Consider the following 22,974-nt stretch of genomic DNA (forward strand, 5'->3'; position numbering starts at 1 on the left):
AAACTCTGAAAACTGGTTTTCTTGGGAGACTCCTAAAGAGGCATTCTGGAATGTTTCGAGCAGAGTCTGCGTTGTTACCACAATAATGCCCCTAGACCCACGGCGCGGAGACAGCGGGCATCTGAGTTCTCGTTTCAGGGTATTTGTTTTTGAGAAAGAAGCCATGATCTCTAAGAAAACGTGGAGTATAGTAACTTACTTACTAGGTTCCATAGCTTGATATCATAGCACAATAACTGCTCATGCCTTTTGGTTTTCTAAATATTGGGGACAACTAGTACTTTTAAATTTTCCAGGTGGATCTTGGAAAAAACCTATTAGATGCAAAGTGGACTGAGGGGAGGTGTTTAGCAAGCGAGTGTTTCCTGAGCTCTCAAAAGGCTTCTTTCTATGAGAAAGAGGAAGCGCGCATTTAAAAGCTGTGTGTGTGAGAGAGAAAGCAGGTGCTGACCCGGGAGGGCTCGTGCTTGCCATCAGCGTCGGGTCTGGCTGCCTGCAGGGCCCCGGGCCGTCCAGCCTGTGACAGCAGAGACGCAGCCTCTGCTCTTTGGTAGTTTCCATCAGTTACAGTGTATGGATGGCGCCTCTAGTTTACACTTTTAGGTTTCCCTGGAATCGGCTGGGGCAGGCATGGGCCAGAGGCTAAGGGGCCGTGGGGGGTCAGGGTCATGGGCACACGGAGGAGACGCTGAAGGCTGTGAGTCCGGTCCCACCCGCAGTGTGACCTTGGGCAAGGTGCTTGGCCCGTCCACGCCTCAGTGCCCACATCTGTAAAGGAGGACACTCTAACAGTGACATTACATGAAGACAGCTTCCCCCGTGGTGCCTGGTGCGTGGCAGGTGGTCGGCACGTGCCTGGTGGATGGTGATGGATGGATAGACGGGTGAAGGGATGGATGATGGATGGATGGATACTTAGAAAGATGCATAGAAGGATGGACGTGTGGACAGATGGAGCGGCTGGAATACATGATCTCTAAAAGCGGATTATGAACGAGGGTCGGATCCTAGTGCAAAGGCAGGAGGTACAAAGGGGAGAAACCGAGGTACTGAAGAGCGATCTGTGTTTACTTGATAATTAGGTTACTCTCCCTGCAGTCGGCAAGTGATGATCACGGCTCACACAGGAAGGGCGCAGTGAGCTGATTGCTGCAGGGCTTCCGGTGCTCCAAGCCTTCATTATTCTTCATAAAAGATTTCCTCCCTCTCCAAAGAAGCAGCTGTAATGAGATCTCTCCCCCGTGCATTACTGGTGTCTCATTGCTGTGACGGAAATACTGCTGCATTCTCATCCATCTTGGTCAGAAGCCTTGCGTCTGCCCTCACAGCCTTTCCTGTTCCAGTCTGGAGCGAAGGTCAAGCCCGCAGCTGCGGAGGTCGGACACATTTTTCTCCACAGGGAGAGGCTGGGCTTCGGTGCAGCAAAGGGGAGAAACCCTTTTAATTCTGCTCTTCCTACAAATAGAGTCCTGTTTGAAATAAACTAAAAATAAATTGCAAATGACCTCAAGGTCCTCACCAATGCTGGCACCTAATGCCTCGTGGCATTTTCTAAACACAGGAGGACTCAGGTTTCTAGGAGACAGCTCTCAGAACCACCCTGCGTCAGCTCTGTGAATCCTGGAACACTTCTCGGGGGCAGAGTTCTTGACGGGGTGTGGGAGCCCGCCAGCCCTGCTGGGTCTGTGGGTCGGTGTGGGTCGTTGTGGGCCGCCTGCCGCCATGACCCTGACTTCATGGGGCAGGGGTGACCGGACCCTTCCTTCCACATCCTGAAGGCAGCGATGGGCCTTGAGGGGGCCTGCTGAGTCCCACCACCACTGTGTCAGTTCTGACTGACCCACCTGTGCCCCAGAAGACAGCACACCCTGTCCCTTCCGCCCTTGTCCCTGAAGGCAGAGCAGAGCGCCAGGCATCTTCTTGGGTTTTTAGGAGTGTTTAATCCTCATAGCCTTGGGGGGCAGATCTTCTTTATCTTACCAGTGAGACACAGGAGAGAAAGCCAGACTGCAAAGAGGCGAAGGGGCTGGTCAGGTCGCTCATGGGAAAGCAGGGCAGGGCCCCAGCTCCTGTTCAAAGGTGGGGCTGGGATTCGGCTTGGGAGAGGCCAGGGACATTCCCCCACCTGTAGGAAGCCCCCCGACACTGTTGCCTCAGAGGGACATCATGGGTGTGTCAGTTTGGCTGCAGGACACAGGAAGGGACTTAAAGAGCGAGGAGGTTTCATTATCTGAGGTAATGAGAAATGTGGAAAGAGAGCCATTCCGGGGTTGGTTAACTCGGTGACTCTGCAGCATGGAGGACCCAGCTACTCTACATGCTCCACTCTGCCATGTCCACGTGTCATTGCTATCTCCCTTCATGACTGCAAGGCGACTGCAGTGGTTCTAGCCGTCACATCCAGGTTCCCACATCAGCACAGAGAAAGCAGATTTCTCCCCTGTGTCTCCCTTGCTTTGTAAGGAAAGCCTTTCCTAGAAGTCCTTCTGTCCCCTTTCCAGGCACGACCACATGTCCAGGCCTAAACCAGTCACTGGCAAGGGGACCACGTCTGTCAGGCTTCGCTCTGGGCGGCCTCTCAGTCCCTGGGGCGGGAAGGGCTTCCGGTGCAGACCATGAGGCTATGCAGGGTCCGAGGGGGACCTGGGGCTCAGGCAGTGGTCGCGGCTGCTGTGCAGGCAGGCCTCTGTGTCCCGGCAGCTCAGGCCCGGGGACGCAGGAGGACTCGCCTGTGTGGATGCTTCACATCCCTTACGCTTGTCCCTCTCGGGGGTGAGTCTGAGGGTCAGCCCGGTCTTCGGTGGGGTGCCTAGCTCACGTTCTGTGAGTGGCCGTGAGGGTGCTGGTCCGGAGTGGGGAGAGGTGGGGACAGAGTGAGGCGGGGGTAGGTGTGTGGGTCCCCAGGGTCACCCTCTCTGCTGAGCTGGTTCAGGCCCAGTTCTACCCAGGGGTCCGAGTGTCCTCCAGTCCTGGCAGGAGTGCCCAGGCCCGGCCGCCAGGAAGCCCACTTTCTGTCCCGCGGCCACTCTGCCCTTCCTGACATTTCTTCTGGCCTCTGCCTCTTCTGCCACCGTGGCTCTGGCCTCACTCGGGTTCCAGGCTGCACATGTCCCCTCCCAGCGTCCTCCACGTAGGGCACTGCTGGCCGCCTGCCCCGTGGGCTCTCCATGGCCACCGGGAGCTCCCAGCGGACGTGTCTGCCTGGTGCAGGCCCTGCCCCCCGTGGCTGTGCTCGGTTCCCAGGGGGGGCTCCTTCTCCAGATGTTCTCCCCGTGTTCCAGTTCCACCTCTGCCCTCGCCCCTCACCCCCAGCCCCCTAACCCAGGCACGCCCGGGGCCCTTGCCTTTCTTCCCACTTTGTGTGCGTGTGGTCACCTGTCTCCCTCTGTCACCGCCGTGCCTGGCAGTGTCCCCTACAGCTAGGAACATAACATGTACTTCTCACCGGGGACAGAAATAACCCTTTGACTTTGTGTGGTCAGAGGCTAGTCAGTGGCACTTGGTCTGTGTAATGGCGGGGCAGGCCCGCTAACTGGGGTCTTACAAAGCAGGGGCCCCGCTCTCCCAGGGAGACGTGCTCTGTCTTCCTGCCGCCTGGTGGGGTGGGGTGGAGAGGGTGGAGTGGGCGGCGTGGGCAGGGGCTAGCCCACTGGAGCTGGGCGGGGGCACCCAGAGGGCTCCGCATCGCCCAAGCAGGCGCATGGTACCAGCCTTGGCATCCCGCCGGGGCGCCTGGTCCGCACGTCTCCTCAGAGATGGCGACGTTCTCCTGACTCTGGGACGCGGGGGCGCTGCTGTCCTCTGCGCAGCGCTCACCTGCACAGACACCCCGCCGTCCTCCCTCTCACTGGCTCCAGGCCTTTGGTCCCCTGGGAGAGACATGTGCAGTCAGCCAGGAGCTCGGCCGGGCCGTGAGGTGCTGACATGAGGCCTGGCACCTACGAGATGTGCAGAGTCAGGTGGGAACATGGATTTTTTTGAGAGAAAAATTTTCTGGGCCAAGTGGAGACACTAAACTGTCCAGAGAAGAGGTGAAATGCTTCAGCGGGGCTGGTCAGTGTTTTCCTGGCTGGGTGGCCTCTGCTGCAGTGGCCACTAGAATAAATGGGGCTCATGCTCGGAAGTCGTGTCTAAAAATGTCCCCGCCATCATCCTTCTTAACTGGGCCAGCCTCCCTGGAGAGGGAGCCTGTGTTTTCCCCACGCTTCCAGTCAAAGCCCTGTGCACTGACCACCGGTTCCCTGGGCCACCTGGCCCAGCAGTCTGGAGTCCGGGCACCCGCCCTGCCCTCGCGCTGCGGGGCCCCAAGGAAGCACTGCAGCGGGGCCTCTAGACGCTCCCGCCCTGGTGACTCCCTCGGGCCTCTGTCTAGAGCTGGGGGACCGGCCCCCAGACCCCTCTCGGAGGGTCTGCAGAGCGAGGCTGGGGTTCAGGGTGACGTGGAGTGAGTGATGGTGGCCTGTGTGACCTGGGGCCACAGACGCAGCCCGGAGCTCTCCGACCTTCAGAAGTCACCGTGTGGATAGATATCCAGCCTCCAAATGGAAGCAGTGACGTAGCCAGTGTGATTTTGTGCAGACCCCAGGTGGCAGGTGGGAGGGCGGTGGGGAGACGAGGCCGGGGCCCTGTGCCAGGGGCCCAAGGTCTCCATCACTACCTGCTGAGGTCTGGTCAACCCTGAGTTCAGGGCTCAGGGTGCTTGGGCACGGGGGAGGGCATGCCCGAGCGGCTGTCTGGCTGGGCCACGGCTGTGTACCCTCCTCCAGCTGGAGTGACCGTGTGGCCCCGCCCGCCCCGCCTGTGTCTTTGGGGGAAGCCAGGGTTCGAGGTTTTCCACATGTGAGCAGATTATCGCTAATCACAGACTTGCAAGTCTCGTTTGATAGAGGGAATATTAATATGCTTTCTATTTTTTGCTGCGTTCAATTTTATAGGTTTTTCCAAATAAGTTTCAAACATTCTTGCCTTTTAAGGGAAGGAAACAGTCAGAGCTTCCTAATTATTTTCAATAATTATTTCAATGACACCCTGTGCTGGAGGACATCCTCTGAAATTTCCTGAATAGAATTCAAATTACTTTTCTTTTCTTCTTCCTTTGAAACCATTGCCAAATTCGCAGCTGGCCAGTTCAGCATCCCTGGAAGGGAAGGGACAGCTGAAGTTCACGACGGGACGGTGGAGCCCGCATCACAACTGCACGCAGGTGGCCACGGCGAATGACACAGCCGTCCGAGGGTGGGACACGCGGACCATGAGGTCAGTGCCAGGCCCGACCAGGACATGCCCGGCGCCTCCCACCTTGGTCTACAAGGGCGCGGTTCTGCGTCTGACGTATTTGGGGCCACGTGGCCCGTCTGTGCAGGTCTTATCTCTGGCAAGTCATGCACTTTGTCTTCTTTCTCCTCCCCAACTGGACCCAGCTATGGGTCCGTCCCCCCTCCCTGGGGTCTCATTCCTCTGGGAGCACTGCCCCCCCAACCCCGGCAGCCGTCTGCGGTGGGAGTTAAGGTCAGGCCAGCCTGGCAGCTCAGGACTGAGATGTGACCTTGGTCTCTCGCGCCCTGTGGCTAGTGACTGCCAGATGAGGGCTGCCGTCCCTGTTAAGCATGTGGCACTGTCTTTGGCCACCTCTCTGCCTTCCAGACACACGCCGTGGGATAATCATAGTCTGTCACTTAAGCCATTATACACAACAGCCGGCACCCCTAATGGGACACGTAAGAGCAGGTTTTCTCTGCCAGGTGTGGCGTTGACAAGCAACGGGGTGACGGTGTGCACACTGTTGTCATGGCAACAGGGGCCGGCAATCTTTTTTAAGATACAGCTTATCCCCTCAGCACACCATAATTTATCACTAAGCTGCAAAGAGGGATGTCGTGAAATAACTCGTGTTACCTTCCAGGGCGGGGATGGCGCTAAATCTCGGCCTGCAGCCCTCTGAGAACGCGGGGGTGATCGGTAGCCGGCACGTGTGCGGGTTTGTTCAGTGTCGTATTGGAAGCTGAAAGCCCCGGGCTTAGACCCCGAGGAGCGTCTGGGCTGCGTCCATTCCTCCAGGGCTGCGGCCACCTTGTCCTGTTTTCATCGTCCTTTGAAGAATGTGAAGATTTCAGTGTCTGAACAAGGACCTTGAAGACTGATGGCACAGACCCCAAAACCCAGGGGCCCGACGGGGCTCTTGCCCACCTCCCCGGGGTGATGGGCGCAGCCTGGCTCTTCTCAGCGCGCTCCCTTCAGCGCGCAGTGGGTCTCCACGTGGCGGGATGCTGTCCGGGCCGCTTCTGAGCTGCGTGCTCGTGTGTTCAGACTGCTGCCCCAGAGCCCGCAGCCAACCCGCGTTGTGCTCCCTGCACGTGCGACTGGCCCCCAGCCCCCAGGACCTCGCCAGGCTTGATTTTATTCATTTCTCTGTTTCACTTGGAAGAGCTCTAGTTTCGGGTATCGTATTTTAGGAAAAAATATTAGGATATTGGAAAAGTGCAGGGTATAAAAAGCGGTTCAAGATTTCAAAGTGGTTTTGGGTCAGAAAAGGCAGCGTGGGAGGAAAGATGAAAAGGACTGAGGGCATCTGCTGAGAGAGTGGGGAGTGGGGACTCGGGGTGGGAGGTGAGCTGTTGCCTTCCTCCACCGTCCCCTCGGGGCCACACGGAGCGGAGCTGCAGTGACGGCGGGAGAGGTGAAGTCACATGCGAGGGGGTACATGGAGGGCCCGGGCAGACGGGGCGTCACGCGGGGCCGGACCATGGCCCTGCCCAGTGGGGGCCCTCATCGCATGCTGCCTGGGATGCAGGCCTTTTGTCCCAAGCCCCTGTCCCACCTCAGGATGCCCTGCTCCTCTGGTTTGGGTTGGTGACGTCAGAAGGGGCCGTCGTACCAGGCGGAATGTTCTGACTTCACGTCCTGTGAGGAGCAGCCTGGAGGGGTGGGTGTGGGGCTTCAGCTAGGTCTGTGCGTGCATGTGTGCCCGTGTGCCTTTGTGCTTGTGTGAGTGCGCCCCAGTGCACACCTGTGTGGGTGTGTACATGTGCATGCACGCACGCACGCAGATGGGTGTGCACAGTGCACCCTGAACAGCCGTGTGGCCCCTGCCCCTCCCGTGTTGCCCTGGACTGCGGAGCAGGTGCCTCCAGGCTTGGCGCCCGGGGTGATGTGAGTGTTGAGGGCCCGGCCTCGCTGTAGCAGCGCTGTCTCCTTCAGTGTTCCGTAGTTTTTCCAGCTTTTCCTTCCTTTTCTGTCTGTCTCCCACCACCAGCACCACTGTATTCCGCTTTCCACATCCTCCTCTTTCCTTCTCTCATCTCACGGCTCCTCCCACACAGGGTCAGGTGGCCTGTCCGAAGGTCCGTCTGCCTCTCTGTGGCACTGCTTCCTTCTGTTCACTCTCACCCTCAAGGCACCAGCTCACACCTTTGGGAGCCGCAAACCGGCCTCCTTTCTGCAGCCCCCCCGCTGAGAGGGGTGTCGAGGGGGCGCCAGGCCCCTGGCACCTGCAGCCTCGTCAAGCTGGAGCCTGCACTCAGGCACAGGCGGGGGGCCGGCGCTGGACGGGGTCCGGGCAGCGGGTGCGGGGCAGTCGGTGGCTGTTCCTGGCCTGCTTCTCACCTGCGCCCCTCCTGCCGCAGCCAGATCTACTGCATCGAGAACGCACATGGCCAGCTGGTGCGGGACCTGGACTTCAACCCCAACAAGCAGTACTACCTGGCCAGCTGCGGGGACGACTGCAGGGTGAAGTTCTGGGACACCCGCAACGTCTCCGAGCCCGTGAAGACGCTGGAGGAGCACTCCCACTGGTGCGGGCTGCTCGCGGGCTGGCGGGCGGCGGGAGGAGAACGCAGTTTATTTTGTGTGATTGCCTTACCGCTGGGAAAGGCCCAGACCAGCTCAGTTTGTGCTGCTGTGAATCATTCAATCAACCCAGTTTTATTTTTCCTAAAGAAACACTAATTCCAAACTGGAATGTTTGTGATTTGGAAATGTAGGAAAAGAAGAAAAACATTAGATTTTGTTTCCTCTGAAAATGGTGCTGGTTCAAATATGCAAAAATCACCATGCCCAGATGTTCACGTGGTATTGTCTGCCGCGCAGGGAGGCTGGAAACCGCCAGGTGCCCGTCAGTAGGGACTGGCTGTCAGTGCGGCGACGTCCACGCACGGGGGTGCAGTGGGGGGACGGTGCCACTGGCAGAGTGACGACGGCTGTGTGCACGGACACGGAGAGTGTCCAGGAGCCGTCCTTCCCTGCAGAACGTTCTTCTCCTGTTTATACCATCAGCTGGGTCCTCTCTGCTACGTAGGTGACAGAGACCCAGTAGAAGAGTGCGCAGCGGGGGCTGGTTTCATTTAGATGAAGCATGAGCGCGTGCACACTTGTGTGTGTGTGTGTGTGTGTGTGTGTGCTTGTATATGTGTGTTTGTGTGTATACATCTGTGTGCTTGTTTGTGCTTGCTTGTGTGTGTTCACTTGTCTGTGTGCTTCTCTGTGTGTGTATGTGTTGCATGTGTATTCTTGTGTGTGTGTGCTTGTGTCCATGCTGGTGTACGTGTGTGCACTTGTGTGTGCTTGTATGTGTGCATTTGTGTGTGTGTGTACTTTTGTGTGTGCTTGTGTGGGCGTGTGCATGTATGTGTGTGCATGCTTGTGCGTGTGCGTGCGTGCACGTGTGTTTAAAAACCAGAATGTTCGCGGACAGCTGGGACTAATCCCGTAGCGGCTGCCCTCCAAGGAGAAGCTCCTGCCCCCGGACCCGGGCCGGCAGCATGTGGCCCGGCAGGCAGCGCAGCTCCCCGAGCCCGGGCCTGCGGGTCAGAAGGACGCCAGGCCTAGTGGCCCGACCCAGAGAACAGCCCTGTGCCTGAGGCGGCTGCTGTGGGAAGCTGCCCTGGGCTTGGCTTAGTGTCACAGGTTCTCCCTGACCTGCATTTGCTTCGTGGGCAGTTTCCACATACAGAAGTGTGGGGCGCCTGTGTGCAATACTGAGCAGTAAGCCTCTCTCCCCCGGGGCTCCTGCTGCCGTTTGGGCTCATCTCTGTTAGCTGAGACTTAAAACGTTTCAGGGACATGCACGAGCCTGTCCCCGCTGGACAAGGGCCGGCGTCGGACCGCGCGGTCGGGACCCCGGCCTCGCCGTCCAGCAGGGCTGCTGGCGCTAGTCCCCTCTCCCGCCCCAGGGTGTGGAGCGTCCGCTACAACCACTCGCATGACCAGCTGGTGCTCACGGGCAGCAGTGACAGCAGGGTCGTCCTCTCCAACATGGTGTCCATCTCCTCCGAGCCCTTCGGCCACCTGGCGGATGACGACGACCTGAGTGACCAGGAGGAGCGCCGGCCAGAGGAGAAGTAAGAGCTCCCGGGCAGGGGCGGGGCGGCGCCGCCTCATCTTCTCCAGGGCCACCCGCGTCCGCGCGGCAGGAGGGGCATGGGTCAGTGGGCTCGCACCCGAGACGCAGGGCCGGAGCGGGGCTGGGCCAGCAGCGTTGGCTGGCATGGTCTCTGAAGTGCGTGTCTGTGCAACATCTGTCCAGCTTCTAAAACGGCACCCAGAGGCTGTGAAGACCTGCCTGGTCTCTGACCCTCAGTGTGACAGGCGCCACCCCGTGACCCCCACGCCCCGCGGCAGCAGCTGCCGAGGGCGCCCTCCTCGCGTCCACACCCCGGTCTGGGTGTGGACTGTCTGCCCCGCAGGCCGGACCCGCTCCATGCCCCTCCTGTCCTCCTCTCGTCCCCCAGTCACCTGACAGCGCAGGGAACCAAAAGTGCCTGTTCTCACGGCCGCACCCTCTTGCTGTATTTTCTGAAAACTTTCCTACACGCTGTTTTCCAGTGCTAATTGCACCTGCTCAGGGGCTCTCAGTTCAAATTTGGGCTCGTGCCCCCGAGACACGGGGGTCCCGGGCTTCGGGGCTTATGAGGTGCACTCCTGGCCAGTGCAGAGCAGGCTGCCCTGGCCCCGGGGCTCTGGCTGGGCTCCCGGCTGGGGCCAAGCAGGGCAGCGCAGGGGCCCATGTCCCTGTCGGCTGCACGGGGGTGACAGGGCACCTCTTGTTTCCCGGGTTGACACACGTTCGTGGCTGGGCTGCGTCCTCCGTGGTGAGTGAGCGGGACTCAGACGCTGTGTCTGGGGAGGAGGTTGTGGAGTAAGACCCCGCTGAGCTGAGCAGTGTGAGCCCGGAGGAGGTACAGGAGGGGCTTGTCGTCTGTTTTGAGACTCTTCACGCGGTCCCGTTGTCTGATTCCTCCTCTGCCTCCCCGAGCTTAGCCTGAAATTCCTGTGTGAGAACCCAGTTTGGGGCCTTCCGCACGGTGACAGTGTACCCCCCTCTCGACACAGTTCTTTTTCTGCTCAGACACTTGGAAACGAGCTATTGAGACACCGTGGCAATGATTTCAGTCCAGCGACCTGTCGCGTGTGGCAGCTGCATTGTGCTCGTGGCCAAGCGGGCTGCATCCCGGCTGTACCGGGGACGGAGCTGGTGGCCCCTTCGTCAGCCCCGTGTGACTCAGGCATCCTGCCTCCACTCAGGGCTTCAGAGAAGCTCGTTAGGGAGGAAGGAGCGGGTGGCTGGCGGCGTGCCGGGCGGTGGCACCGGCACATGGTGCCCACACAGCTTCCTGCTGCTCCAGGGGTTTGTTCATAAATTCAGGAGACTGGGCCTCCGCAAGAGGACTCGCTTGAGGTGTTGGCACCAGAGCCCCACTGGCCGTTGGCAGGTCGTCTTCCCGGGAGGGCCGGGCCATGGGCTGCATGCGGGTGGGCGCTCAGAGCTGAAGGCCGGCCAGGCCCGTGGGTGGCACGTCTCAGGGAGAAGATCACCTTCCTGGAAGAGCCCAGGTGTGCCGAGAGCACCCTGAGCAGAGCTGTCTGTGAAATGGGAAGGAACGTGCCTAGGAGGCCCCCTCCGGGCTGAGCAGTGGCCCTGCTCACAGAAGGCCTGTGGTCTCTGGGCAGCCCAGGCAGGTGAGGCCAGGTGTCTAGGGAGGGGCCCCGAGACTCCTGTTTGAAGGGGGTGATGGGGAAAGTCACAGCCCAGGCTGGGACCTGCCGGCTCTTCCCACTGGTGCGCGGGGCATCCTTGCCCTGGCCAGCTCCACACCCGTTCCTGGGTGGGGCTTCTCGTGTCCCCTGGGGCTGCACCAGCCAGCCCCCAGGTCCACCTGTCAGACATCATGGGAGTGTCGGGCTGTTCCCCACTCAGCCCTGTGAACATTGCAGACACCGTCCTGGCCCCCAGACGGCCCGCTCCAGAGCCCAGGAGCCAGGTGTGTCAGGCAGCCCAGGTCTCTCCAGGGTCCCTGAGGGCCCTCGGCCGGGATGGCTCTAGCTCCTGCAGAGGCGGCTCCTGGGACCTGTCCCTTCTCGCAGGTGCGAAGACCAGGCCCCGGCCACCCCAGAGCAGGGTGCCCGCCTGGCTCACGTGTCTCTGGTGCCTTGCAGGAGCCAGGAGCCCCCGCAGGACAGCGTCATCGCCACCTACGAGGAGCACGAGGACAGCGTGTATGCCGTGGACTGGTCCTCAGCCGACCCCTGGCTGTTCGCCTCCCTGAGCTACGACGGGCGGCTGGTCATCAACAGGGTGCCCCGGGCCCTGAAATACCACATCCTGCTCTGACCGCATGGGCCCCCCCGCCCCCAGCGGCTGCTGGCGCCCCGCCAGGAGAGCCCGCCTCGCCTCCCTCGGACGGTGCGGACACTTGTAAACAGTGAGGGGGCTTCTGCCTGCTGCCAGCGGCACCCGGAGTCTCCCCTCACCGAGGACAGCGATCCCTCAACCCGAGAGGGGGACCCGACCCCGCACTGCGTGGCCTGGTGTCCCCCCGGCCACCGCTGGCTCGCCGCCCGCTTTCTGTTCTCTGAGGACGTTGTGAGCCTCACTTTAGTTTGTTTCTGTAACGTTGGCTGGTCTCCCGAGAATAAACATGAATGAAGCGAGCAGGCCGTGCTGCCTGGGCCCCGGCTCGTTCTCTCTGGAGCTCTGCCCCCAGTGTGGCCTTGTCGCCTGGGGCCTGTTCAAACCCTCCGTCCCGGCCCAGAAGAAGGCAGAGGGGCCTCCCACGCTGCGTCCCGGCGCTGACCAGCCCGAGCGCAGACCGTGGCCTGGGGGAGTCCCGACACCGTTTGTGACCAGGGGTCCCCTGCGCCGCTCCCCACAGGGTCCCACTGATGGCATCCTTGTCACCCCGACGTCACACACGTGCTCCGGGGCCACCCCCAGCCTACCTGTTGAAAGCCCGAGTTGCGGGGTCAGCCCCACCCCCAGGTGACCCCAGAACTCTGAGCCCAGGACCCTTGCCGGCTCCTCCTCCTGTGAGTCCAGGGTGAGTCTGGCCGCGGCCTCCCGGGCGTCCCACCTGTTCTGAGAGGGAGAGACTGTCCCCAGGCAGCCGTCAGGCTTGGGCCTTGTTCACGACAGGCTTCGGTCTGAAAATGGACTCGTGCTAAGTGCCGAAGCCGGCTGGCCCCGCCGTGTCTGTGCGGTGTTTCCTGACTCTGCTGTGAGCCCGGAGGGGCACGTCTGGGTTTTGTTTCTTCTCTTTTGGGTGAGAGTTTGTGGGGCAGGTGGGGGCTGCGGGGGTGGGCGGACAGGGGTCCTGTTCCAGGTGCGACCTGCCCGTGAGGAATGGGCAGCCGCTCTGAGGAAGCCCCCTCCCCCCAGTTCGTGTCACTTAGGTAGGAGAAGACCGTTAATAGGAGTTAGCTGGGGCCTCCTGTGTGGCAGGCGCTGGGAGACCTGCAGGTGCCGCGGGGAGTGAGGCAAAGATCTGCACTTACGTGGGGTCGGCCACCCTGCCGGCCAGGGGCTTGTGGTGTGTTGTCTGAACACAGGCTGGATGCCCGGTCGAGTGCAGAGCAGGGCTGCGGGGAGCCATGGGGAGCAGGAGCGGGTGAGGGGGTCCCAAGCGGGGGCCTCGCAGGGCAGCGATGTGGGGCAGACACCCAGGTTTGGGGATGGGGCTGACCGCGTGGGCGCACCGCGGGAGGGCCCAGCAAGGGGACGGTGTGCGCAGGCCCTGAGGTGGGGCGGCCCGGCCCGGCCAGGACGCGGCAGGCTGGTGGGACCACAGGGCTTGGCCCTGAGGACCTGTCCCCCCTGCGATGAAGCCGCTGAGCGGGGCCGGGTGGGTGCCTGGTGCCTCTGCTTTTGCTCTGTTCCTGTGTGAAGTCGGTGAGTTGTAACACATGTACCAAGCCACGTAACCGCCACCGCAGTCTACAGGCAGAGCGGCTGTTCGTGACCCAGACTGCCTGTGCTGCCCCCGGGGCCGCCGCAGCCCCGGGAGCCCCCCGTCCGGCTGTCTTTCTGAGGGTGTCCTACAGACGACTCGGGTGGGGCCTGGTTCTCTGAGACCGGCTTCCGCTCAGCGCAGCACCCGCCAGCTCTCCGGCTGCTGTGTGCACGGTCTTTGTTCCTTTGTATTGTGCGCTGCTGGAGTCCTCGGCGCACCTGCCGCGGGCTGCTTATCTGTCCGCCGTAGAAGGCCAGCGTGCTGTTTCCAGTTTTGGGTGGCTGTGAGCAGCTGCTGTAAACCTTCGTGTGTTGGTATCTGTGTAAACAGAAATGTCCGCTTCCTAGGGCAGAGGTTGGCCTCCTATCCCTGTGGGCCACGTGCCAAGCCCCTGCCACCAGCACCAAGGCACGCAGGGGGCGCCCTTCGTGTTTGCTTAGTTGACTGCGCTGAAGTTCCCAGAGCGGCTCCCTGACACTGGATCTGAAGTAGCTCTCCCGCGTTACTCCTCTCACACGACTCCTTCCCCGCGGCACCTGCCCGTGGGAGTAAATGCTAATGGTGCCGCGTGCTCGCTCTTGCGCGCGCTCAGGGCCTGGTGCGCGGGTGCTCAAAGACTGATGGGTGGATGGGTGGACGGAGGGATGGGGCGATGTGGGGATGGAGGGTTGAGTGGAGGGATGGGGAGGGATGGGAGATGGGGGATGGGTGGGGGAGGGGGAGGGGCATGGGGAGAGATGGAGGGACCGGTGGAAGGATGGGTGGATAGGTCACTCTGGTTCCCCAGGCTGAGAATGGAGACAGGAGAGAAGATAATACATGTAACACGTGTGTGACCACAGCGTGATCAGATGCCTGGAGGTGGGGGCCAGGCACCCTGGGGGCCCCGAGCAGAGGCGGGAAGAGTCTCTGGTCCTCTGGAAACTGCACGCCCCGAAGGATGAGGACGGGCGGGGGGAGGGCCCTGCAGGTGGGAGGCCCTTGAGGGAGTCTTATCGCAGACTGATTTGGGCTGCGATGGGGCCACAAGCATGGCCACCTGCCCCGGGGGATGGAGGGGCGTGAGGCTCTCCCGCTGGCAGCTTTGCGGTTGGAGGCTCCTTCTAGCTGCAATTCTTAGATGGAGAGGGGGTGGAATGACCGTTTTGCAGGTTTCAAATGAGACCGAAAAGCTTCCCCTGGCTCTGGCTGCACCTGGGACACGCTCCGTCCTGAGCCCGTGTGCCCAGAGCTCAGCGTGACCCCCGCCCCCGGTCAGCAGGAGGAAGGGCCAAGGGAACGGCTGGTGCTGGAGCAACGGGCAGCGGGAGGCCGAGCTCGCATGATCTGGACGTCGCTGCGGGGAGGCGGTCAGCACACTCACGGCCCCTGGCTCGTCTGCGGCTGTAAACTGAGGGCCTTCACCGGGCGCCACGGAGAGCGACCGCGGGAGCTTACTGGGCTCTTCACTCTCCCCGCAGGGACAGGCCCCAGTGAGCCGGGTGACCGTCCTGTCCCCCGAGGCCCCGGCACCCTCTCTGAGGGCAGGCCCGGGCGGGGAAGGCCCCCCAGGAGAAGGCACAGCCTGGGCAGAGCAGACCCAGGATCAGAGTGCCGGGTGCCCGTGGTGGGTGTCGGGTGGGGCACGTGCCCTGGCCACTCGTGGTTCTGTCTCACCGCCCTGTGAACCAGCGAGGATGGACGGGAGAGAACCCAGCAGGAGGCACTGAGAAAGCCTGGACCGCTCGCAGGATGCAGCAGTCGCCTTGGAAACATGACCCACGGGCATGGGTGGGCGCCGATGGGGGAGCGGCAGTGCCTCTGGGCTTCATGTGCAATTTCTCCTATAACTCAGGGGCCCGAGGAGTCTTCCCCAGGCTGAGCTGGAGGAGACGAGAATCTTTATTTGTGGCTGTTGTGGCCTGAGGGGTTATCGGTCATCCTGTTTCAGGCACAGTGAGTTTGAGACGCTGGGTGCAGCCTGTGGGGTAGGGGCAGGGATGGCCAGTGGGCAGCGGACTGGGAGTCGGGCACAGAGGGAGGGCCAGGAGACCCCGCACTCTCACCAGCACCCAGGTGACCGGGGGCCACCCTTCCCTGGTGCCTCAGCCCCGTTGGGGGCTGTGCCAGGACACCACACCCCGCAGACAAGTCTCACAGCCCTGGGGGCCGGACGTCCGAGGTTTGGGTGCTGGTGTGGTCGGGGTCTGATGAGGACCAGCTTCCAGGCCTGCAGACGGCCCCTCCTCGTGTTGCATCCTCATGGGGGGAGAGAGGGAGCATCTCGCTCTCTGGGGTCCCTTTGATCAGGGCACCGATCCCCATGAGGCTCTGCCCTCCTGACCTCGCTGCCTCTCAAAGGCCCCTTCCGGGGGGCTCCGGCTTCAACACATGAATCTGGGGGACACAGTTCATCCACGGCATCCAGGACGGGGTACCCCATTCTCCTTGATGGAGGCCGGAACCAGCGTCAGCAGCCCAGGTGTTTCTTAGGAGAGCCCTGTCTCCTCGTCTGGGAGGTGACATCTCGGCCCCGCACAGCTCACAGGGACGGCTCACAGGAGGGAGCCCCTGGAGCGGGTGCAGGCTCCCAGCCCGTGCAGGGGGGAGGCTCTGTCCCCCAGGCGCCCAGTTCCCAGGTTCCTAGGTGGGGCCCTCGGGCAGGTGGAGACTGGCTCTCCAACACCACCTGACACACAGGCCCAGGTGGGGCGCCGTCACCCGAGAGGCCTTTGGGGACAAGATCTGCTTGGCCGCCCCGCAGGACTGCTTGGGCTTAGGGCTTCTTCCTGGGAGAGAGGCCTGAAGTCACATGCAGGTGGACAGGGCATCTGTCCGTGTCTCTCTGGATCCAGGCAGCACACGAGGCCACGTGGAGGCATCATTGGGCCTCTGGGTCCTGAGACGGAGGGAGGTGGGGAGGACAGTGGGGTGAGGCAGGCCTCCCCCCACGGCTGAGCTGGCCCTCCCTGCACATCATGCATGCACACGTGACTGAGGACCAGGTCCCACCAGGAAGTGGCCTCTGCTGGTCCCTCACACGCCGGCAGCTCCTCCTCGCTGACCCTGGTGAGAGACATGCCCGGACTCCCCGAGGCTGGGGTTGGCGTCTGTGACCCAGGCTGTTGGAATGGTGGGTTCTGGGCCCTCCTGGGTCTGTCCCTCCCGACACGGTGCAGTCATTTGTAAATGTCAGCAGAGGGTGTCAGGACCCCCGGCGAATCCCAGGGAAGGAGGGCCTGGCTTTGCGGCTGATGGATGTTTAATTTGGAAAAGTCAGGCCGCTTTGAGGCTTGTAGCCACCAGCTGTTGCTGAAGGTGTTCAGAGCCAGTTACCTGGGGAAGGCGGGGAGCAGTGGGGGACTTGGGCAGAGTCACCCCACCTCCCACCCCTCGTGAGTGGGGGCCTGCAGCCGAGTCCCCCCAGTTTGGGCACTCAGGGCATCGGGGAGAGGCGGGCTGGGGATGCTGGAGGTCAGCACGCGGGCTGGGCGTGTGCCTGGGAACAGGGCACGTGCTCTTTTAAAAAACCTGGTGTGAATTGAGCCTGGAGGCTCTGGGAGCCGTGGCATCTTGGACACGACGCTTAGTCTCTGAGCTTCAGTTTCTTCCTCTATAAATTATAATAATGGGTAACGGACGTGTCCGGTCACCCCAGGCTCAGAACAAACCAACCCCAAACCTAGGGGTGGAAGCGGCAGCCAGCTGACCCTGCTGGGGTAACCTTGGGGCAGGACTGGGGCAGGGGACGGCTGGCCCTGTCCCGGCTGGGCTCCGCTGCGCTGTCTGCTGGGCACCCATGTGGCCCCTCGTGTGTGCCTGGCTTCTCTCCTGGGTCCTTGGGGCTTTAGGAGGGGTTGCCCAGCCTGGACATCGCAGGGACCCGTCTGTCGCAGTGCCTTGGCTGGAGGTGTAACAGGCCTACCCGGATTAGGGCGGGCCGGGTACCTGACCGTCTTCGAGGCTCTCCGGTGACCAGTGCCTCCAGAGCCCCTGGGCGCTGCCCGGGGATGGCGTGTGTGGTCAGTGACTAACTGTCTTGCAGCATCAGCTCTCCTGGTGAAGCTGGCCGATTTTTAGCTGCATATCCCACTGTGGACAAGGTTTCCACATGAGTAGGGCAGCACGGGGTCAGCCCTGCCTAAGCCCAGGGGCCACATCCTTTCTATTTCGGGGCTCGACCCCTGGTGGCAAGCTGGTGTTTGGGACAGGCATCCCCAGGAGCCTGGAGCCTCCTGGGTGCTGGCTGGCCCACAGCAGTGTCTTCCCTAAGGCCTCCTGAAGCATCTGGGCGAGTCTGAGGGGCAGTCCCCGCCCCCAGCTCCGGGGACCCTGCTTTGGAAGCAGTGGCTCTGGGAACAGGACCCACTCCTGCCGGGACGTCACGAGGCCCTACACCGGGCCAACGCAGTGGCTGCATGAGGAGAGGCATCAGGACCCCGGGGCCTGCAGGTGGGGTGAGCCTGGGGCCTGCAGGTGGGGTGAGCCTGGGGTCTGGGGGCACCGACCGCCCCACTCCTCCCATCCATGGGGCCCACAAATGGGCCTCACCCTCCAACCTGGCATCTTCAGACCCCGTGCCATGGGCAGGCCCCCCCAGGAACTGTGTCCTTAATGGAGGGAGACTCGCTGCGGCCTTGCCACCGACACAGGAGGGTGAGTGAGGGCAGCCAGGGGCCCGTGAGCCCCGCCACTTCCTGGGCGGAAGCCAAGGCTGGACCCTTTGAACTCTTGCACAAGGTTTTGTGGGCATGTCTGGCTTTTTAAAAAGTTAATAGACATTCCAAAAAAGTCTACTAATTAAAAATTTAAAGCTTTTAAGGCAGTTTTGGGTTCACAGAAAAACTGAGCAGAAAGTAGACAGTTCTCATACCTGCCCCCCAAGTCTCCCCATTATTTACACCTCCCCTAGTGGGCTCCCCTCTCATTTCCGACCTCAGTGGACGTGCCCAGGTGCTCACGGAGGCACTCGGGCCACTGAGACTTCCCCCACCCCCTGGAGACCGCACAGTCCCGCACTGCCCCGTCTCCCTCACCTCTGTGCACCCTCCGCTGACCCTCTTCTGTCCTGATCCGAGCGCTCTTGCCGACCTGCAGGTCTGACCTCGAGACGCCACCATAAACTCTGCAGGTGATTGAGCCCCTTTCCGAGGCAGGCACTGGTGGTGGTGGGGGGCAACGTTGGGGCGGGGAGGGGCGGGCACTGGGGTGGTCCCGGGGTAGGGGCGGGGCGGGGGCGCAGGGCCCGCTGCACCATCAGATGCGGGAGCGTCTGGCCTCCTGCGCCCAGGGCCCACCACATCCCCAGGAGGCCCTGCTGGGCGTGCCCGGCCCCCCAAGGGCCTTTTAGCTGCTTTCCTTCTTTGGCCTCGTATTTTAGGCCCAGTAAGAACTGGTGCTCATCTTCATCCCCAGTAACAGGCTGCAGGCTGACGGGAGTGGGGAGCTCTCCGGAGCTGCTGCCGCTCGGCTGCTGGTTTTCCTAAGCCGTCGAGGCTGGCGGCCCATCCTCTGTGATGTCGCTGTGATGGGTTTAGATGTAGACATGATTTTTTTACAGTGTGAGAAAGAAAAATAGAACTGAATAAATGATAATGATGACTCCTCCGACTTTTGTGCCTAAAACTGCTTCCAGGCAGGAGCTGTTGCACAGTAATTCATGCCCTGCTGTGTCTTCCTGCTCAGTGAGTGTGTGGGAAATGGGTATGTGAGAACCGCCTTTCCCTTGTCATCTGGTGCCGTTTAAATGGTGCCTGCACGGTGGTGGCGGGGAGAGCGGCCCTGGCGGGCGGAGCCGTCGGGCGCCCCCCAGGACCGGTCGCGGGCCCCAGCACCAGAGGCCAGAGATGAGCAGCCGCCTCGGCACAAACTTCTCCCGCCAGCGGCGGGGGTCCTGGGAGGGCCTGCAGCCTCCGCCCCTGTTCTCAGAATCTCAGCACCCGTCAGACTTGGTCAGAGTCGACCCCGTGTCTTGGGTGAACACGGCCACGCCCACTGGCTCGACTGCTGTCACCTCAGCCCAGTGCCGTGAGAGGTCCTGGGTCGGGCTCAGGGCACTAGAAGCACCCCTTCTCCGAGGTCCCTGTGGTCCTCTTTCCTGGAACCAGTCCCTCCACCCTTGCCTCAGGGCCTGCTCCCTCCCTCCCTGGTGGAGGCCCGGGGGCCCTGGCACAGTGCCTGGCCTGGTGCGCACGCGGGCACTGAGTGGGCACCACGTGGTGCGTGAACAAGGCAGCCAAGTGTCCGCCGGCACAGGGGGCGCGTGGTCCCCGACGTCCCCAGGGAGGAACCAGACCCAGAGGGGTGGACGAGTGCACGGCCAGCATGCAGTGGCTTTGCCATTGTGAGGTCACCAAGTAGCCAGTGGCCCTCTGTCCGGGCACTTCCTGGCCGGGCGACGTGGGTGGGGTCCCTCCTTCCCTCCGGCCTCCAGGCACAACACGGGGAAGCCGACCTGTGACCTCACGGCTCTGCCAGCTCTGACACTGGGTCCGGGCTCACGGCTGGACACTCCCTGCCCTGCCCTCCGAGTGTCAGAGTTAACGCTGGTGCTGGTCAGAGCATGGCCAGCTGCCCCTGCAGCCGCGCTCTCCAGGCCACAGGGCAGTCTCCGGCTCTGACCGTGACCGAGGACACTGAATCGTTCCTGGGCAGTGGCTGCCACACAGCTGCCCCACAGGGCCCTCCTGAAGCCAGGCCTTTTGGACAGACGCATGTTTATATCCGGAAGAGCAGTTGGCCATGGGGGGAGATTCATTTTGTTTGATCTCTGTGTGTGTGTGTGTGTATGTGTGTGCGCACGCGTGTGTGTGTTTGTTTTGCTTTGGTGGGGGAGGTAGTTAAGTTTATTTATTTATCTATTTTTTGATGGAGGTACCAGGGATTGAACCCAGGACCTCATGCATGCTAAGCACGTGGTCTACCACTGAGCTACACCCTCCCTCTCCGATTTTGTTTGAGTTTAATCAGCCACATGGAGAGCTGCAGAGCTGCCCCGGCACATCCGAGGGCACAGGACAGTCATGCCCGTGGGCCCTGATGCCACTTGTGGACAGAGAGGCAGGGCCCACACCCGCCCGCCCGTGCAGCTCACCTAGGCCAGGCCAGGCCCCAGCGATGACCTCGGAGCACGTCGCACGCCTGCGGGGGCCTGGGCCTTGCTGCCTCTGTCACCTTTACTCCTTGCCCCCAGCAGCCTGGGGCAGGGATGGGGTCATGGGATCTGCAGCCAGGGGGCCTGGGTTGGGATCACAGCCCCATTACTAGCCGGGGCACTTGGGCGATCCCTTGTTCTGGGCAATAGTTTCCTCATCTGTAAAAAGAGAACCACGCCCTCATCCTGAAGGTGCAGGTTAAACTGTTTGATGACCACAAGGTCCCGGCACGAGCAGGTGTCCCATGAACTGTCAGTTCCCTTCCTGTTTCCACAAGAACTGGGGCTGGCATCTCTCTGGGCTCCGGCTGCCGACCGGACGTTAGCCTCCAGCTTCTCCTTGGCGGCGTCCGCTCCGAGCACGGCGACCACAGGCAGACGCAGACGCAGACCCGCCCGCCAGCCGACCAGCTCCTCACGCGGAGCAGCAGCGGCGAGAGCGGCGACCTCGTCTGCTCCTGATCTCGGGGAGGCTGTCAGTCTCTCCCTGGGGAGCCTGGTGCTGCTGGGGTCCTGTCATGTGCGGCCTTTATCACGTTGAGCTATGTTCCTTCTGCACCTAATCTGGTGAGTTTTGTCATGCAAAGACGTTGAATTTTGTCAAGTGCTTTTCCCGTATCTATGGAGGTGCTCACAGCTTTTTATCTCTCATTCTGTTAACGCGCATCACAGGTGCTGGCTTGTGTACGTCGGCCCATCCCTGCACCCCGGGGATAAATCCCACGAGATCATGCTGCAGCGTCCTTTGACTGCGTTGCGGAATTTGACTTGTTGATGTTTTGTTGAGCATTTTTGCATCTGTATTCACCAGGGACATTGGTCGACGGTTTCCTGTTCCTGCAGTGCCCTTATCTGTGTGCTGACCGGGGGATGCTGGCCTGGTAAAGCGAGTTTGGGCGTGTTCTCTCCTCTTGAGCTTTTTGGAAGCGTGTAGAAAGCTTGGTGTTGATCCTTTTTTAAGTGTTAGGTAGGCTTCACCGGTGAAGCCATGCTGCCTTTCTTTGCTGGGAGGGTTTTGATCACTGACCCAGTTTCCTTATTCGTCATCGGTCTGCTCAGATTTCCTGTTTCTTCTTGGTAGGTCGTATGTTTCTAGGACTTACCCATTCCTTGCAGGTTACCCAGTTTGCTGGCGTTTACCTGTTGACAGGGACCTCCTTCGATCCTTTGCATCTTGGTGGCGTCAGCTGTAACGCCTCCTCTTCGTTTCTTGTTTTGTTTATTGTAAAGCACCTCTCTTTCCTTCTTGGGGGTCTGGCTACAGGTCTGTCAATTCTGTTGAACTTTCCAAAGAACAGCTGAGTCTTGTCGATCTTTCCTAGTGTTTGTCTGGTTTCTGCTGCATTTATTTCTGCTCTGATCGTTATTACTTCCTCTCTTCTGCGAACTTGGAGCTTGGGTTGTTCTTCTTCTAGTTCCTTGAGGTGCGAAGTTAGGTTGTGTGTGTGAGCCCTTTCCTTTTCCTCAGTGTAAGTGTTTTATGTTTATCTCTGAACTGTCTGTACCCAGCACAGGGCTGGGGGCACAGGCCTCTAATAAATGCTGTTACTGAGTGAGTAGACTTAGTTCCAAAAATGACCTGCACCTTATACGAAACTAGAAGAGTGTTAAGAGGATACTGTTAAATGGTGGAGTGGCAACAACTAGGCTTATTTTTTTATTTTTATTCTCTGTAAAAAAATTTTTATTGAAGAATAGCCTGTTTACAGTGTTGTCAGTTTCTGGCGTACAGCATCATGGTTCAGTCCAGGCTTACTCTCAAAGCGTGGTCTGTAGCAGGTGTTCGGGGCCGAGCACGAGATCTGTCACCCGGCTCAGGGCAGAGCGGTGTTCGGGCCGTTCCCCCTGCAGTGGTACCCCGCCTGCAGGCGCTGCGCTGAGGGCTGGGGATATAAAGCCAGTAAAGCACCGCCCTGCCTCGGAAGAGCTCACAGACTGGGTGTTCGCAAAACACTGTTAGCGGGGTGGGGTGCGTCAGTGCAGGGCGTTCACATCCAGGGTACAGAATCTGCGCACGGGCCCATATCCCTGCAGCGACGGTCCTCATGGGGACATGCGAGGAGGCGGAGGCCAGCTGCCTCGGGCGATTACCTGCCGCACCAGGAGGGCTCCCGGACTGGTGCACAGAGCACCTGTGCCGGGTGAGGCAGCCAAGACTCACTGCTGTGCAAGCGCCCCAGAGCAGTGGGGCTGGTGGGCGTCTACGCCCCCGACGTCAGCACGGATCCCGCACTAGGGGAATCGTGTGGCCCCCGGGGGATGGAGCCTCTGGGGTGCCCGCCCCACAGCGCTTTCTCACCACTGCGGGCCGAGCCTGCCATCCTGCCGAGGGATGAATCTGTGTGACCTTCGTGCGTCTTGTTTAGAGGCTGTTAACGTGTGCGCCTTTTAAAATATTCAGTATGTGGGGTGACGTTAAGCTGAGGAAGGATTAGGGGGAGTTCCTGCTTTGTTGCAGTTCCAGCGGGTTGGGGTCGTCTTACTGAGGGAGGGGACTGGAAGTGCTTAAAAACCCAGCAGGACGAAGGGCGTGTTGCGGCTTGAGCAATGACGTGTTGCAGCGTCGGAGGGGGCCTGTCCGGTGCCACGAAGCCGTCCTTCTGTTGGGACCCGGGCGGGAGC

The 22,974-nt window shown here is 60.9% G+C and overlaps 1 protein-coding gene across 2 annotated transcripts in view; it reads left to right on the forward strand.

Annotated features, from left to right (window-relative positions):
• EIPR1 (EARP complex and GARP complex interacting protein 1) overlaps positions 1-11,925 on the forward strand; it is a 77,932-nt gene extending 66,007 nt beyond the window's left edge. For both annotated transcript variants that reach the window (XM_072938270.1, XM_072938269.1), the window contains 4 exons: positions 5,120-5,256; positions 7,623-7,790; positions 9,168-9,335; positions 11,431-11,925. In XM_072938270.1, the coding sequence (XP_072794371.1) occupies positions 5,120-5,256; positions 7,623-7,790; positions 9,168-9,335; positions 11,431-11,605 (648 nt within the window). In that variant the 3' untranslated portion in view covers positions 11,606-11,925. The remainder of the gene's footprint in view (positions 1-5,119; positions 5,257-7,622; positions 7,791-9,167; positions 9,336-11,430) is intronic.
• Positions 11,926-22,974: the final 11,049 nt, after the last annotated feature.

Source organism: Vicugna pacos, chromosome 15 (genome assembly GCF_048564905.1).
Source record: "Vicugna pacos chromosome 15, VicPac4, whole genome shotgun sequence".
NCBI lineage: Eukaryota > Metazoa > Chordata > Mammalia > Artiodactyla > Camelidae > Vicugna > Vicugna pacos.